The 16,057-nt window shown below is 46.2% G+C and overlaps 1 protein-coding gene across 1 annotated transcript in view; it reads right to left on the minus strand.

Moving 5' to 3' along the window:
• Positions 1-5,843: 5,843 nt before the first annotated feature.
• The window catches only part of clcn1b (chloride channel, voltage-sensitive 1b), a gene marked incomplete at both ends in the record, with an annotated part of 27,024 nt that continues 16,810 nt past the window's right edge, over positions 5,844-16,057 (minus strand). The window contains 17 exon segments of the mRNA XM_080540543.1: positions 5,844-5,847; positions 7,248-7,323; positions 7,326-7,377; positions 7,379-7,426; positions 7,976-8,062; positions 8,857-8,898; positions 8,900-8,962; positions 9,089-9,133; positions 9,837-10,004; positions 10,989-11,164; positions 12,577-12,710; positions 13,117-13,330; positions 13,998-14,108; positions 14,238-14,307; positions 14,417-14,578; positions 14,997-15,081; positions 15,993-16,057. The exon segment at positions 15,993-16,057 is cut by the window's right edge and continues 37 nt beyond it. Of these exon segments, the coding sequence (XP_080396669.1) occupies positions 5,844-5,847; positions 7,248-7,323; positions 7,326-7,377; positions 7,379-7,426; positions 7,976-8,062; positions 8,857-8,898; positions 8,900-8,962; positions 9,089-9,133; positions 9,837-10,004; positions 10,989-11,164; positions 12,577-12,710; positions 13,117-13,330; positions 13,998-14,108; positions 14,238-14,307; positions 14,417-14,578; positions 14,997-15,081; positions 15,993-16,057 (1,602 nt within the window).

Raw genomic sequence — 16,057 nt, forward strand, 5'->3', positions numbered from 1 at the left:
AATCCAACAGATCTGAGGAGGTTGCCTTTGGACATCAATGTTCTCAGTGACCGTTCAGAAGCGAGCTTTTCATCACCAACTGAGAACCAAAACAGAACCACTTAACAAGATGTGGACCCTGAGCTGTTGTTTCCAAATCTCAGCGGAATGCTCTAGAAGATCTAAAATAAGATCTTGTTCTGTTTCGCCCCAGATTGTTGTGGTTTTGTTGTCTGCTCTTGGGACAGTACGAAATATTTCATTGAGAATAAATCAATTAGTGACAGCTGTTCGAAATTGGGTACATATTTCACAATAGGTGGAAACTAATGATTAAAATTGCAACAAATTACTGACTAACTATACCTAACACAAGTCTCCTGAAAGACGACTTGTGGCCTCTGCCATATAGATGTAAATACTGAGTATATGAACCACCTCCTCCCGCACAGTCACAACTGCAACAATTAATTTATTTTTCTACTAGTGTTCTCAATCCCAATTTCCTTTGGGAACCCTCTTGAGCTCCCAAATTAAGCTTGCATTTTCATTTTGTCTATCGCCACACAATGAACAGGAGGAAATGGATAGGGGGGGAATGTCAGTGTTGTAAACAGTGTGCTCGCTGAAACATTGGGATATTGGATCTTAAAATCCGTCAGTGGAATGCAAAGGAACTCTACTGGACTGACTGGGTCCACAGGGAAGTTATACCCTGTGTACCGTTCAAGTCAATCAGGGATTAGAACCAAACACTAGAACTAGAACTAAATACTAGAACCGAATAGATCGGTGTCTTCCTGCTCATCGTGACTACTGTGATGGAACCGAATGGAGTGTGTTGTTTGAGTTAAGTGTGTGTATTAGCCTACCTAAGGAGGAATGTGTGTGTGTGTATGCCAATGGAGAAAGGAGAAAAAAATATGGAGTGGTAGAACTGGCCTTGGAGATACTGGACTTGACTGCATGAATCACTGATGATAAACAAGAACAACAGCGATTATTATCATACTTTTTGGAGAACACTTTCTCCTTTCACTTTGATGATTGTGTGACAAACGTTTCAGACAAAAAAAGGATTATTGACTTGAATTACTTTATTTATTGATGATTTATTTGATGAATGATTGATTGATTGATTGATTCTTTATTTATGCAATGTTGGGACAATGTTTATTTTTCTACTGAATTGTTGAAACCCCCTCCAGTATAAAACAGAATACGGGTTATTGTAGTAAAGCAGTCTTGTCGTGGTTTGGGGCCTGGCCCACTCTGACCCAGCAGACAGTAGTGAGACCCTGGTACAGTAGTGAGACCCTGGTGCAGGGGTGAGAAGACAGTAGACCCTGGTGCAGGGGTGAGCAGACAGACAGTAGTGAGACCCTGGTGCAGGGGTGAGCAGACAGAAGTGAGACCCTGGTACAGGGGTGAGACAGCAGACAGTAGTGATAGCCTGGTGCAGGGGTGAGCAGACAGACAGTAGTGAGACCCTGGTGCAGGGGTGAGCAGACAGACAGTAGTGAGACCCTGGTGCAGGGGTGAGCAGACAGGAGTGAGACCCTGGTGCAGGGGTGAGCAGACAGTAGTGATAGCCTGGTGCAGGGGTGAGACAGCAGACAGGAGTGATAGCCTGGTGCAGGGGTGAGCAGACAGACAGGAGTGAGACCCTGGTGCAGGGGTGAGCAGACAGACAGGAGTGAGACCCTGGTGCAGGGGTGAGACAGCAGACAGGAGTGAGACCCTGGTGCAGGGGTGAGCAGACAGTAGTGATAGCCTGGTGCAGGGGTGAGCAGACAGACAGTAGTGAGACCCTGGTGCAGGGGTGAGCAGACAGACAGTAGTGAGACCCTGGTGCAGGGGTGAGCAGACAGACAGTAGTGAGACCCTGGTGCAGGGGTGAGACAGCAGACAGTAGTGAGACCCTGGTGCAGGGGTGAGCAGACAGACAGTAGTGATATCCTGGTGCAGGGGTGAGCAGACAGTAGTGAGACCCTGGTGCAGGGGTGAGCAGACAGACAGGAGTGATAGCCTGGTGCAGGGGTGAGCAGACAGACAGTAGTGATAGCCTGGTGCAGGGGTGAGACAGCAGACAGGAGTGATAGCCTGGTGCAGGGGTGAGCAGACAGACAGGAGTGATAGCCTGGTGCAGGGGTGAGCAGACAGACAGGAGTGATAGCCTGGTGCAGGGGTGAGACAGCAGACAGTAGTGAGACCCTGGTGCAGGGGTGATACAGCAGACAGGAGTGATAGCCTGGTGCAGGGGTGAGCAGACAGACAGGAGTGAGACCCTGGTGCAGGGGTGAGACAGCAGACAGGAGTGATAGCCTGGTGCAGGGGTGAGCAGACAGACAGGAGTGAGACCCTGGTGCAGGGGTGAGACAGCAGACAGTAGTGAGACCCTGGTGCAGGGGTGAGACAGCAGACAGTAGTGAGACCCTGGTGCAGGGGTGAGCAGACAGACAGGAGTGATAGCCTGGTGCAGGGGTGAGCAGACAGGAGTGAGACCCTGGTGCAGGGGTGAGACAGCAGACAGGAGTGATAGCCTGGTGCAGGGGTGAGCAGACAGACAGTAGTGATAGCCTGGTGCAGGGGTGAGACAGCAGACAGTAGTGATAGCCTGGTGCAGGGGTGAGCAGACAGGAGTGAGACCCTGGTGCAGGGGTGAGCAGACAGACAGTAGTGATAGCCTGGTGCAGGGGTGAGACAGCAGACAGTAGTGAGACCCTGGTGCAGGGGTGAGACAGCAGACAGGAGTGAGACCCTGGTGCAGGGGTGAGCAGACAGACAGTAGTGAGACCCTGGTGCAGGGGTGAGCAGAAAGGAGTGAGACCCTGGTGCAGGGGTGAGCAGACAGTAGTGATAGCCTGGTGCAGGGGTGAGCAGACAGAAGTGAGACCCTGGTACAGGGGTGAGCCGCTCTGGTCCTCTAAAGCAGTGTTTCTCAACCCTCTCCTCTGGGGCGCCCCAGCCGCTCCACATATTTGATCTGTTCCACCACCAGCACACCTGATTCAACTAATCAAGTACAAACCATAATCCACTTTGTACTTGATTAGTTGAATCAGGTGAGCTGGTGTTCAAATATGTGGAGCGGCTGGGGGTCCCCGAGGGAGAGGGTTGAGAAACACTGCTCTAAAGCACCATTGTCAGCTGGTATTCCATTCCATTCACCTGGTATCCCAGGTCTGTATGCATTTCAGATCAGTGGGGAGGGATTAGAACCAGCAGTGCTGTGGATGTTGAAGCCTATAGAGTTGGAACACCCCTGCTTTAGAGCTACCCATCATAAAGCCTACACACAATGATGTTATTCACATGTCATAACCAATCAGCAGAGGAGAAAGCTGTCATGACCCCATTATAACCACAGCAAACCTTTTCACAAGATAAAAAACATAGGCTACTTTAGCCCACTGCTTTTCACTAACTAACCATAGTCCAATCATGACTGTCACGTGCTGTCATAACTGGTTATAAACTGTTTATAAACAGTTTGGGCATGTGTCTAAAACAATCATGTGGGTCTTATGACTGGTAGCTCAAGTGAATTGTCATCATGTATTTTTGAGTTGTGCCATTGCACATCAATCTCCATTTTGTCACATGCTGGGTTTGAGGGCTCACCACGACCAAAGCCATGTTTTTACACAACGACCCGTATTCATTTATTTATTTAAGAATTATTCGGGGGGAGGAATAACATGACAGCTTGTACAAAGCCTATTATTTATTGTAGGAACTGGTCTTGTTGAAGTAGTCATTCTCTGGGTCTCTCTTGGGTTTCCAGCTGTGAGCTGGTGTAGTAGTACGACTACATTACCCAAACACTGTTGAATTTAACATCTCGTGATGTTAGAATTATAAGGTTCTATCTCCATTTTTGGTCAAAATTTAGTTTTTTTTTACATAATCTGATCCATTAGGTGTCTATTAATGCCTGTGTGGTGTTGTTTTTAAAATGTTGACATTTTTTTAGTTAGTAATTAATAAAAGACAACGGTTCCATCTCACAAAACATAATGGAATGTAAAAACGTTGACGCTCAATATCTCTGAACTACCCTAAACGGAGATAGAACCTTATCATTCTAAACGGAGATAGAACCTTATCATTCTAAACGGAGATAGAACCTTCTCATTCTAAGCTCACGATCTGTTAGGTTTGAGTTAATTGTATGACGGTTTGGTGGTGATTGCTGACCTGTTTCTCACCTAAAATGTGTTCAGATCAACTCAGATCAAAATACACCTGCAGCACCATGGAAAACGATACTGCTTCAACAAAGGCCTTTTATTGCTTTTTGGACAATTAATGAATAAATGAATGAATAAACTAATAACGAGAAGCCAAATGTATTTCCTTGGATGTTACTGTTAATTGATTATGTCTTTGTGGATTGATTGATTTCCAGTTGATTTCTTCTTTTGTATTGATCTACTGCCATCTTTCAATACGTACGTTGTCTGCAGGCATGACTCTGAATCTGCTTCCGATCTTTATGCCTTTTCTCCCTCTCTCTCTCCCTCTCTCTCTCCCTCTCTCTCTCCCTCTCTCTCTCTCTCTCTCTCTCTCCCTCTCTCTCTCTCTCTCCCCCTCTCTCTCTCTCTCTCTCTCTCTCTCTCTCTGTCTCTCTCTCTCTCTCCTCTCTCTCTCTCTCTCTCTCTCTCTCTCTCTCTCTCTCTCTCTCTCTCTCTCTCTCTCTCTCTCTCTCTCTCTCTCTTTGTACCTGTTCTGTATATGTGTTTGTCTGTCTGTCCGTCTGTCTATGTAGTCGTCTGCTCTCTTGTCGGAAGAATCACTGCCTGAAAAAATTAATTGCCTAAAAAAATCTTTCAGATTGACCAAAATGGGGAATTTGAGGCAATCAGACATTTGAAATAATATAATAAATAATGTGATGATTTGGAATTTGTGTGGCACAGTCTGAAGTAAATACACTTGTATACGATTTGGAATTGATTGAATATGTTTTCATTTCAGAGATAATGTAACTGGCAATAACCAGTCTGTAACACACATATCTATGCATGCTTGTGAGAAGGTTGTGACAGGATGGTTCTTCCATGTGGTTTCCCGCCCTCCTTCTGCAGTGAATCTGTCTCTCTCTCCCTCTCTTTTTCCTGCACGAGAGAGACACCTTCCTCCACCTCCTCCTCTATCTTTCTTCTCCCGTCCCCTCCCTCTCAAAAGAAAAGAAAAAAAAAACAGTGGGGAAAAGAGCAAATAAACAAACAAACAATACATTTAAAAAATCCTGGTGTATGTGTGTTGGATATCTTTGAAGACTGAGAACAGATGCAGTCGTTCTGATGTTGTGGAAAAGGACCTCCACTTATAGCATGTTAAGACTGCTTCATGGTCAGTGAGCACAGAGACACAGAGCCTCTGGGGGGTTGTGTTGCAGTTCTATCATGTTTCCCTCTCACTCACGGCCCAACCCAGACACACATTCTAGGTGTTTTGTAGAGTTTTTAAGCTAAAGCAGAAACCCAGCGGTAGCCAGGCTAACCTAGAATCCCACCATCCTCCTAAACATTTTACATGTTTGGCATTTTAGCAGACGCCTTATTCTAAAGCGACTTACAATCAATACATTTGACTACTAAGCAAGTGAATCATCAATCCACCAGTCGTAGCAGGAAGAGTAATCCAGCTCAGGCCCGGGGCCATTGATAGAAGGAAAAACCTTCTCCTATCACCTTCTTCTAAACTTTTTTTATTTTATTTTTTACACTGGAGAAACAGAGAAACAGTACAAGGGGGGCAATAGAAGTTCTTAGGGACTCAGTAGAGGGGAAAGCGGGTGTCTTTAGGAGACGCAGTGCTGAGGGGCAGAAGATGTCTCAGGAGGAGCAGTTAAGGTGTCACCTGAAGACATGACATATGGAATCAGAAGTTTAGCTTGAGCAGAAACAGACTGGCCACCATCCCTGTTAGTTCTCCATTTCTCCTGTTTGTTCAACATTCTTAAAAAGAAGTCCCTTCTGTTCCTCCACTCCGGCATTCTGATTCTGTCAGTAGAATGTTAACGTCAAACTAACTCAAGGAGACGTGTTCCTCCTGGCTCCACTCTCTCTCGTTCACATAGGAAAGTGTGGCTGCCTCCCTGAGACTAAAATACACTGTTGACCTTCTCAAACCTGAAATGATTACATGTCTGGGGCCTTTCAAAGGCTTGACTTTTACAACACTGAACAGTCTGTAGCTCTAATCGTATTTATTAGGTGCCAGTCCAATATAAGGAAACTTCAGTGTAATGTGTAGACCTGATAAAAGACACATTTAAATATTTATTATACAGTGGTTATAGAACTTTGAAATCTGTATTAATCAGTAAACATTCACTTCGTCCTTGCCATGATCAACAATGAATTAGTCAATTGAGTTTTCATTAACAATATATGCTTTCATTATCAAACATTTCATTGCTGTCAGTTATAGTGTCATAAAGGTACATGGAATTTTACTGACAGTGACGAATTTACAGATAGCAAAATGGCGAACCACACAATAAGTAGCCACAATGTATAGCCATACATTCAACATTATTAGGACGGGGACACAGACGAACCACTCAAGGCATTAGATATGGGATATGAGAATGTCTGTCCATTTTTTTTTAAGTTTTAAGAACACAGGAAGAGACCTGAGAGAAACTGACAGAGTGAAAAAAAATAGGAAGAGGCTGTAGAAAAAAAATATTTAAAAACTACAAGTTCCAGGAGCACTGTCTGCACCAGTTCTTCTTGCTCTCGGAGAGTCTCCGAACGTCTGCGCAGTCTCAAACGGGTCCGAACTTTTCTCCACTACTACGGATGCTACTGCCTAAGCTCTCACTGGGGGGGTGCTGGGTGAGGCCAGATGAAGAAAAAAAAAGTCTTCATCTTAAAGCCAGAATCCACCTTAAACAGGTTCATCTGACTCCTCACTCTCCCCCTCCCCCTCTCCCTCCTTCTCTTGTTCCGGGACGGTATGGAGGGAGGAGCGTGTGATGACAGGGGTGCAAGGTGAGGTTGGGGAGGAGGAGGGGGGCGATGTGGTGGAGGTAGAGGGGGAGGAGGAGGGGGGCTCCTGAGGGCAACAGTCTGTTCCTCTGGTGTCGTTGCCAACAGGGACGGAGGTGGTGTCACACCCTGTTCCTGCACTGGAGGAAGAAGCCACCTCCCCACCTGACGCCGCCTCTTTCGTTTCACTACTGACCCCCCCCCCCTCCCGCTATACTGCTCCCCTCTCCCTCCCACTTAACCCCCTCTCCCTCTCTCCTGCACCCTGCTTCGCCCTCCCTCCGGCCTCCCTCGCCCCACAGATCCCTCTCTCGTGTCGGGGACGAGGGGACGGGAGGGGAGGAGGGTGCTTCTTGGCCTTACGACTCGCGTCTCGGAAGCTGGCCAGTGGGGGGGCGCAACCTCACCCCGCTACGGGTGGAGCCCTCTATGGCCTTCTGCAGCTGTGAGAGGACAAGAGAGGGAGAGAGGGAGGGAAGGAAAGAGAGAGGGAGAGAGAAGAGAAGTCAACTGAACAAGCAATCATGCACATTTTGCCATGACATGCATATTTGCATCTTCAATTATGACAACGTCAACTAGTTCCATCCAGAGAGAGAGAGAGAGGGGGTGAGAGAGAGAGGGAGACAGAGAGAGAGAGAGAGGGAGAGAGAGAGAGACAGAGAGAGAGAGACAGAGAGAGAGAGACAGAGAGAGAGAGACAGAGAGAGAGACAGAGAGAGAGAGACAGAGAGAGAGAGAGAGAGAGAGAGGGGGGGGGGGGGGGAGAGAGAGAAAGAGAGAGAGAGAGACAGAGAGAACTGATGGTGCTGTACCTGCATAAACCACACGACAAACTGGAGAGGACAGACACAACTGTGACACTCTGACAATCACCAGCACTGACACACGCAGGCATGACATGTTGAAACCAGAAAAGGATGACACAGGAACAAGAGAGGCACAGAGGAGAGAAGAGAGAAAGAGACCAGTGGAGTTATTAGTGACCTCACCTCCTTCAAGGCCACAACGCCCACCAATTTTCCAATGCTGGTGACATAGGCATCACTGAGACCCAGCAACGAAAACAGAGTGTGGGTCTGAGGGAGAGAGAGAGAGAGAGAGAGAGAGAGAGAGAGAGAGAGAGAGAGAGAGAGAGAGAGAGAGAGAGAGAGAGACATTAGTCATGTCTACAAAAGATTTTGAAAGCATGACTAATGGCAAAAAAAACTGCCATATCTGCTGGGTGACGTACAACAATGTGCAAACACAGCAGCAAGGTTTGTGAGCTGTTGTGACAGTAAAAGGACTTCCAATGGAACACAACAACAACCGTAAAGACTGTAAATAAGTATCTGCACTATTTGCACCATGCTGATCTCTGTACATCATGTTTACAAAGTTCTCATTTATTTGCATTCATATTTTTTAAACCACAATGTCCACACTTTTCCAAGTTATCTTTATTTACCTGTATACTCTACTCTGTTTAATCGTTTCTTTATTCTAATCGTACATTACATTACATTCTTTTTTGTTTGTTTTTTATCTTCGCACTTGCTTTGACAATGTAAACGTATGTTACCAATAAATGAAGCCCTTTAAAATTGAAATTGAAATGAAATTGAAAATGTAATTGAGAGAGACATAATTCTTACCGAGTGTACAAAATATGTACAGTACATAACAATGACATCCTGCTTTAACAGCTGCTAGATGGTTCTACGAAACCTGACTGATCCATTCAAGCTTATGATCATGAAGTCATGACACGTGTGTATTGTTTGCATTGGATGTATGAATGACTTTAAAGGGTGAGGGGGGGCATTTCACTGCTAGGTGACCTTGGCTTACAGATGTTGCTATGCAACCCTAACATGTGTTTCTAAGTTACCTTGTGTAGGGAGGTTCTCTCCACCAGCTGAAAGGGGGAGGGGGTCGATGCGTATCTGATCCATATCAAACGGTTTATCCAGCTCCTCCTCTTCCCAGGCTTTGATCTGTATTAACCAATCATATGATAGTCAGATAAAATGATTAACAGCATAGAGAGGTTGACAGGTTAATGATTGAAACGATTTGCTCATCCGGTGGCATTATTATGGATAGTCAGTGAGACACATTACCTCCTCTGGGGTCATAGTGTCTGTGAGAGGAGGAGGGGTGGGCTCCTGGGAAGAGAGAAGAGAGAGAGAGAGAGAGAGAGAGAGAGAGAGAGAGAGAGAGAGAGAGAGAGAGAGAGAGAGAGAGAGAGAGAGAGAGAGAGAGAGAGAGAGAGAGAGAGACATGGGACACATGAAGAGAGGAGTGGGATAAAAAGAGAAGAGAGAAGCCAAGGTCAAAATGTCACACTAAACATCTCCTCTATTTTCCATTCCCTGATTTTGCAAGGTGTTATTTAGATGCCCCCTGGTGGTTCCTTTTGGTTTGATCATATAACGGCTCATCTCCTGTGTCCCCCTAGTGGGACACAGTTGCAACTGCACCTATATGAGGCTGAGCTATCAGTGGAATAATAGACTAGGATAAAGTTGCCTCAAGACACTAATCTATGGTACAGTTTTGTGTTATCCAACTCTAGCGGTTAAGGTTATGGTGTGGTAGTGTAAGCTAGTCTCTGATCCCTTGTAAGGGGCAAACTTCTATCACAGGAACAATACCTCAATTTCTTTTTTTTATTATAATTTTTTCTGAGCACTCATATATTATTATTTTTATTGTTATAGATACAGTAGAGATTTGACAGGAAGGATGGGTGAGAGAGAGAGGAGGGATGACATGCAGGATATGTCCCCGGCCAGAATCCAACCGGGGACCCTGCGGTTACATGGTCAACGTTTAACCCGCTACGCCACCTAAGCGCCCCTACAATACCTCAATTTCTGTCTGCCCGGAGGAAGAGGAGGAGGAGGAGAAGAGGCGCTGCAGCGTTCTCCTCACAGACTGGAGGGTGCGCTTCTCAGAGCCGTCGTGATTGGTGGACGGCTCCGGTGGTTTCAGAGAGGGGAGGGGCCCGTTGTGTTCGTCCTGCACTGATGTGCACTGAAATGAGAGACAGACAGCAGCCGTTTATCAAACACTAACGAGGACCATTTTAAGAAACGACCATGTAGAGATTTTCGATCTGGGTAGACACCCACCCACCCATCCATCCATCTATCCATCCATCCATCCATCCACCCACCCATCCATCCACCCACCCACCCATCCATCCATCCATCCACCCATCCATCCATCCATCCATCCATCCTCCACCCACCCATCCATCCATCCATCCACCCGCCCATCCATCCATCCATCCACCCATCCATCCACCCATCCATCCATCCATCCACCCATCCATCCACCCACCCACCCATCCATCCACCCACCCACCCATCCATCCACCCATCCTTCCATCCACCCACCCACCCATCCATCCACCCATCCATCCATCCATCCACCCACCCATCCATCCATCCATCCACCCACCCGCTCATCCATCCATCCATCCATCCATCCATCCACCCATCCATCCATCCACCCACCCATCCATCCATCCATTCACCCACCCACCCATCCATCCATCCACCCACCCATCCATCCACCCATCCATCCACCCACCCATCCATCCACCCACCCATCCACCCATCCATCCACCCATCCATCCATCCATCCACCCACCCATCCATCCACCCACCCATCCATCCATCCACCCATCCATCCATCCACCCATCCATCCATCCATCCACCCACCCATCCATCCACCCACCCATCCATCCATCCATCCACGAACCCATCCATCCATCCATCCATCTATCCATCCATCCATCCACCCATCCATCCATCCACCCACCCATCCATCCACCCATCCATCCATCCATCCACCCATCCATCCATCCACCCACCCACCCATCCATCCATCCACCCACCCATCCATCCATCCATCCATCCACCCATCCATCCATGCATCCACCCATCCATCCACCCACCCATCCATCCATCCATCCATCCATCCATCCAGTCTCTCCTGCCTCATTGACCCACCTTGTCTGCACTCTCCTCTCCTCCCACCTCGTCCACGAAAGTGAAGGACTCCCAGCTGACCTTAGTGCCTGGTGACCCTTGACACTTCTCAAAGACCCGCCTATCCGCAGACAGCCACCAATCAGAGACGGCCTGGAGCTCCGACCTTTCAATAGAGCCCAATAGGATCATGGATTCTGAGGAAGAGAGGGGGAGGGGAGGGAAAGAGGGAGAAAGATGGGAGAGAAGTGAGAATTATTAGATGTTGTAGCTGTAACTAGAAATATGACTGTGAGTTATATCCACTGATCTATACACGTGTATAGCACATAGGGGGCACTATAATGATGACGCTATTCGGTTGTTAAGTCGTGACGTGTTTCCGGGTCCAAAGTTGGCTGAGGCGCTCTCTTCGAAATGCCTCAGTAATAATAATAATTCATTATATTTGTATAGCGCTTTTCCGAGGCTCAAAGACGCTGACAAATATGGGAAAAAAGGGAAAGTGTTGTATGAATAGATACATAGTTAGTACACTGGTACTATGGTGCAGGGAATTTCTGGTTTGGACCCGGAAATTGCTAAACGTCACGTTTGACGTCAGACTTAACAACCGAATAATGATGACGCTATAATGATGACACTATAATGATGACGCTATAATGATGACGCCATAATGGTGACGCTATAATCACTGCAATTTCCAAAGTCACGACTTGTCCCATAGAAACCAATGCTTGCGGTACTTCAGTGTCTTATTTTCTTCACAAAATCGCTAGTTCTTCAATGTTTCTTTTTCTAGGTTAATCACATGTACAGTATATTAATCACTAACTTCATCATTAGATTCGAAAAACTTCTAATTATCCAGTGTGTGTCTAACTTGGACTAATTCTGGTGAGATTGGCTTAATGCTCGTCGGTTATTTGAGGAAAACAATCCAAAATGAATTAAGAAGGCTTCACGTGTGAACAACACATTTTTGCATTTATGAAAACAATCATTTAATGTTTTGTTTGTCAAGTGCAATACAGCGCATCACTCTCCAGTAGAATATGAAATGAATGATTTGGCACGTTTTAGCAGAAGCCTAGCACATGGTCATTCAATTATACATGAAATGTTGACTACATCCTTCGGATGAAACGTGGTTACGCTGATATGAACCGAACAAGACAGGATGACAAATCACCAATTTAGAGCTTCAAATGTGATGACTTGCACATTACTTGTTTTGCCATATCCCCTACATGATTCAGCGTCTTTGAGCCTCGGAAAAGCGCTATATAAATTGAATGAATTATTATTATTATGATACGTAATTTGATCAAAACCTGAAAAAACAACAACTCTATAGTAGTATAATTGATAATTGAACATCAATATCAACCGGTACAGCTGCCAGCCCTGACGTGCATAAACTGAAGGCTGAGGTCAGTGTAGTAGTTGATTTACTTCCTCATGCATCAAAGTACTCCAATGCAATGACGTCACTAACGCCTAATACAGGTATACATCGATCATTGCTTATATAAATCACTCACACTGGATAACAATACATTGGACTATACATGTTACTATGGTAACAGTTTGGGAAGCAGGGCCTGACCTTTGGAGTCCACCAGAGGGATCGTTTTGAGGGAGGTGGAGTCTAGCAGGTGGCCCAGCTCCCGATAGGTCGATTGAGAGGATAGGAACTTCACCTTTCTCACCATGATGTCCTCCACAAAGATGTTATACTTGCTGAGGGAGGAGAGACGCAAGGCAGCAATTTGTGAGGTTAGAATTATAAGGTTCTATCTCCATTTTTGTCAAAATTGAGTTTTTTACATAATCTGATCCATTAGGTGTTTATTAATGCCTGTGTGGTGTTATTTCTTAAATGTTGACATTTTTTAGTTAGTAATTAATAAAATACAAAGGTTCCATCTCACAAAACACAATGGAATGTAAAAACTTTGACACTCAATATCTCTGAACTACCCTGAACGGAGATAGAACCTTATAATTCTAAGCTCACGAATTGACTTGCAATGGTAAACCAAGTCAACTGTACTTAAGTATTTGAGCCACAATGGCGCTCCCACACAGTGCTCTATGCCAACATCACCTTGTTTGAGCCGTAATGGCGTCCGCTAAGTACAGTTACCTGATGTGTCCCAGGCCCAGCTCAGGGAGGTATGGCAGTTTCTTGACCTGGATGATGGAGTCGTAGAGGGAGGGCTGCAGGCCCTGGGCCACCATGTTGGCCAGGATGACGGCGACCATCATGGGGAGGATGTGAGAGATCTGGCCTGTCAGCTCGAAGCAGATCACCGCCGTGGAGACGGTGTGTGTGACCGCGCCCGTCAAGGCCGCCGCACCTGAGAGATGGGGGAGGGGGGAGGAGAAGGAGAGGGGAGGGGGGAGGAGAAGGAGAGGGGGGAGGAGAAGGAGAGGGGGGAGGCAGAGAAACACTGAGCACTCTATTCTTCTCTCATTTTCGCTGTGTAAATCAAAGTTCAAAGTTCAAAGTTAATTTTATTTGTCACATGCATATCGTACAGGTACAATGTACAGTGAAATGTTACTACCGGCTCCTAAGATGTCTATCTATCTATCATCTGCAGCAATAAGCACATTTTCACTTCTGTATCTCTTCGATAAGTGTGCAGACAGCACTTATTTGCCAGGTTATTTCCCATCATGACTATTCGGTTGTTAAGTCGTGACGTGTTTCCGGGTCCAACGTTGGCTGAAGCGCTCTCTTCGAAATGCCTCAGTAATAATAATAATTCATTATATTTATATAGCGCTTTTCCGAGGCTCAAAGACCCTGACAATATGTGTAAAACGGGAAAGTGCTGTGTCCCTTGTTGTATGAATAGATCCGAGTCTAAAAAAACGATTGAACTGTCATTCTACCGCTGTAGTACGCTGGTACTCTGGTGCGGAGAATTTCTGGTTTGGACCCGGAAATTGCTAAACGTCACGTTTGACGTCAGACTTAACAACCGAATACAGCTGAATAGAAACAGAGTTAAAACTCACCAATGACAGCATAGCCACCAGGCAGAATGCGATACACTATCCCATCAAACAGGATGCCGTTCGGGAAAAGAGTAGCCATGATCTCCCCTACCAGACGCCCAAACGCCGCCCCTAGGGAGGGGAACAATGACACAACCACTTTGGTAAAAGCGATGCATACATACCACCCCCACATTTGGGACAAACTATGACACACGTTTCCAGTCCGTTTTCCAAACTCTTCTTCTCTCAGCCTCTCACCAAGTATAAACACTGGCATGAAGGCACCAGAGGGGATGGGCATCGTCGTGGAAACAGCAGACATCCAGAACTAAGAATATTGAGAGGAATTCCACTTGAGACCAACTCAGACCACAACCACAGGTCTTTTTAATTGTATTGATATATTTGAGATGGAGGTTGATGGAGGATGGATTTACCTTCATCACAAAGAAGAGGATGAGGATGACGAAGACACTAACGCGGGGGTGCAGCCACACAGAGGAGCGGCCCAGGCCGGGGGGTGGGGGCCCGGGGGCACCCTGGATTTTGGTCCAGGTGAAATTATCGAAGAGGGAGTTTATACATTCCCTGGGCATGAGCTAGGAGGGAGTGGGGGGGGGGGGGGGAGTGAGAGAGAGAAAGAGAATTATTTGTGTTGTGTTGATCTCACAGCATAAACAAGAGCAGATAAACCAACACTATAAACCAACTATCACATCATTCATGTATGATCCCTACACAGGTACAGAGGCTTGAATGACACCAGGAAGTCAACAAATAGCATTGGAGAGTGTTTCAAGAGTTTCCACTTGATAGATTTGATCTACATCAACTCTTAATCAATGTTTAACATATTGTTGTATTAGTGTATGATTGTTACATTCACATCGACATGATCAACATGTTGCCGTTTATACATGTCATAATTCAAATCAATACCGTAAGTATTTTTGCATACATACTGCAGCTATTTCACAGAAATATGAGAATAAATATAAGGTTAATATGACCTCTGACCTCTCCAGCCATGAACTGGCCAAACCCAGGAGGAAAGGTGAAGGTGGCGATGATCAATGTCACTGCACCTGGGTAGATCAATCGACTGAACACACAAAACGCACACACACACACACACACACACACACACACACACACACACACACACACACACACACACCACACAAATATAAGTATTAAACAGTGTGACATGGAATTGGCCATTATGCCCAAAAAAACATCATAGTGCCATTACAGCAATCATCCAAGTAATTGAGTATACGGTAGTAATGGAAGTGAATGAGCACTATGAGTCTCATAGCAGTTCAGTTTGAGGTAGCAACACTTTTGAGAACAGATCATCTCCAGTGCTCTTCCCCTCTAATATGAGAGAGTGTAATCAGGGCCGGTCCTAGGCATAGGCGAACTAGGTGCTCGCTTAAAAAATTTACATTTAAATAATTGTATGTCTCTATGAAAATATGTCTCAGCCTACTGTCTCTATTATGCTTTGCGATTAGTCACACTCCCCTCCCGCCCACCTGCCCGCAACTAACGTGCGTGCCCTCTCTCGAAGGTGGCTTACTGTTGAATGTGTGGGTGGTGATGAGGCAGTACTGGTGGCTTAATGTGGTGGTGGCGCCCCTAAAATTTGGGGGGAGGGGGGGGGGGGGGGGGCATCAAATCATACTCTCACCTAGGGCACCTAAATGCCTAGGACCGGCCCTGGATAAGTGTATCTCCTAACTGAGTGAATGGCAGGCTGTAAGGGTGGTTAAGCCCTGGTTGTCCCGGAATAGGATTAGGTGTGTGTGTGTGTGTGTGTGTGTGTGTATGTGTGTGTGTGTGTGTGTGTGTGTCTGTGTGTATGTGTGTGTGTCTGTGTGTATGTGTGTGTGTGTGTGTGTGTGTGTCTGTGTGTGTGTGTGTGTATGTGTGTGTGTGTGTGTGTGTGTGTGTGTCTGTGTGTGTGTGTGTGTGTGTGTGTGTGTGTGTGTCTGTGTTAGGATGTCTCACTGCTTGGTCAGGAAGCGTGTGAGGGCGGTCTGTCTCCTCATGACCAGAACCACCTGTCTGTTCAG

Source organism: Nansenia antarctica, assembly GCF_963989245.1.
Source record: "Nansenia antarctica genome assembly, chromosome: 10".
NCBI lineage: Eukaryota > Metazoa > Chordata > Actinopteri > Argentiniformes > Microstomatidae > Nansenia > Nansenia antarctica.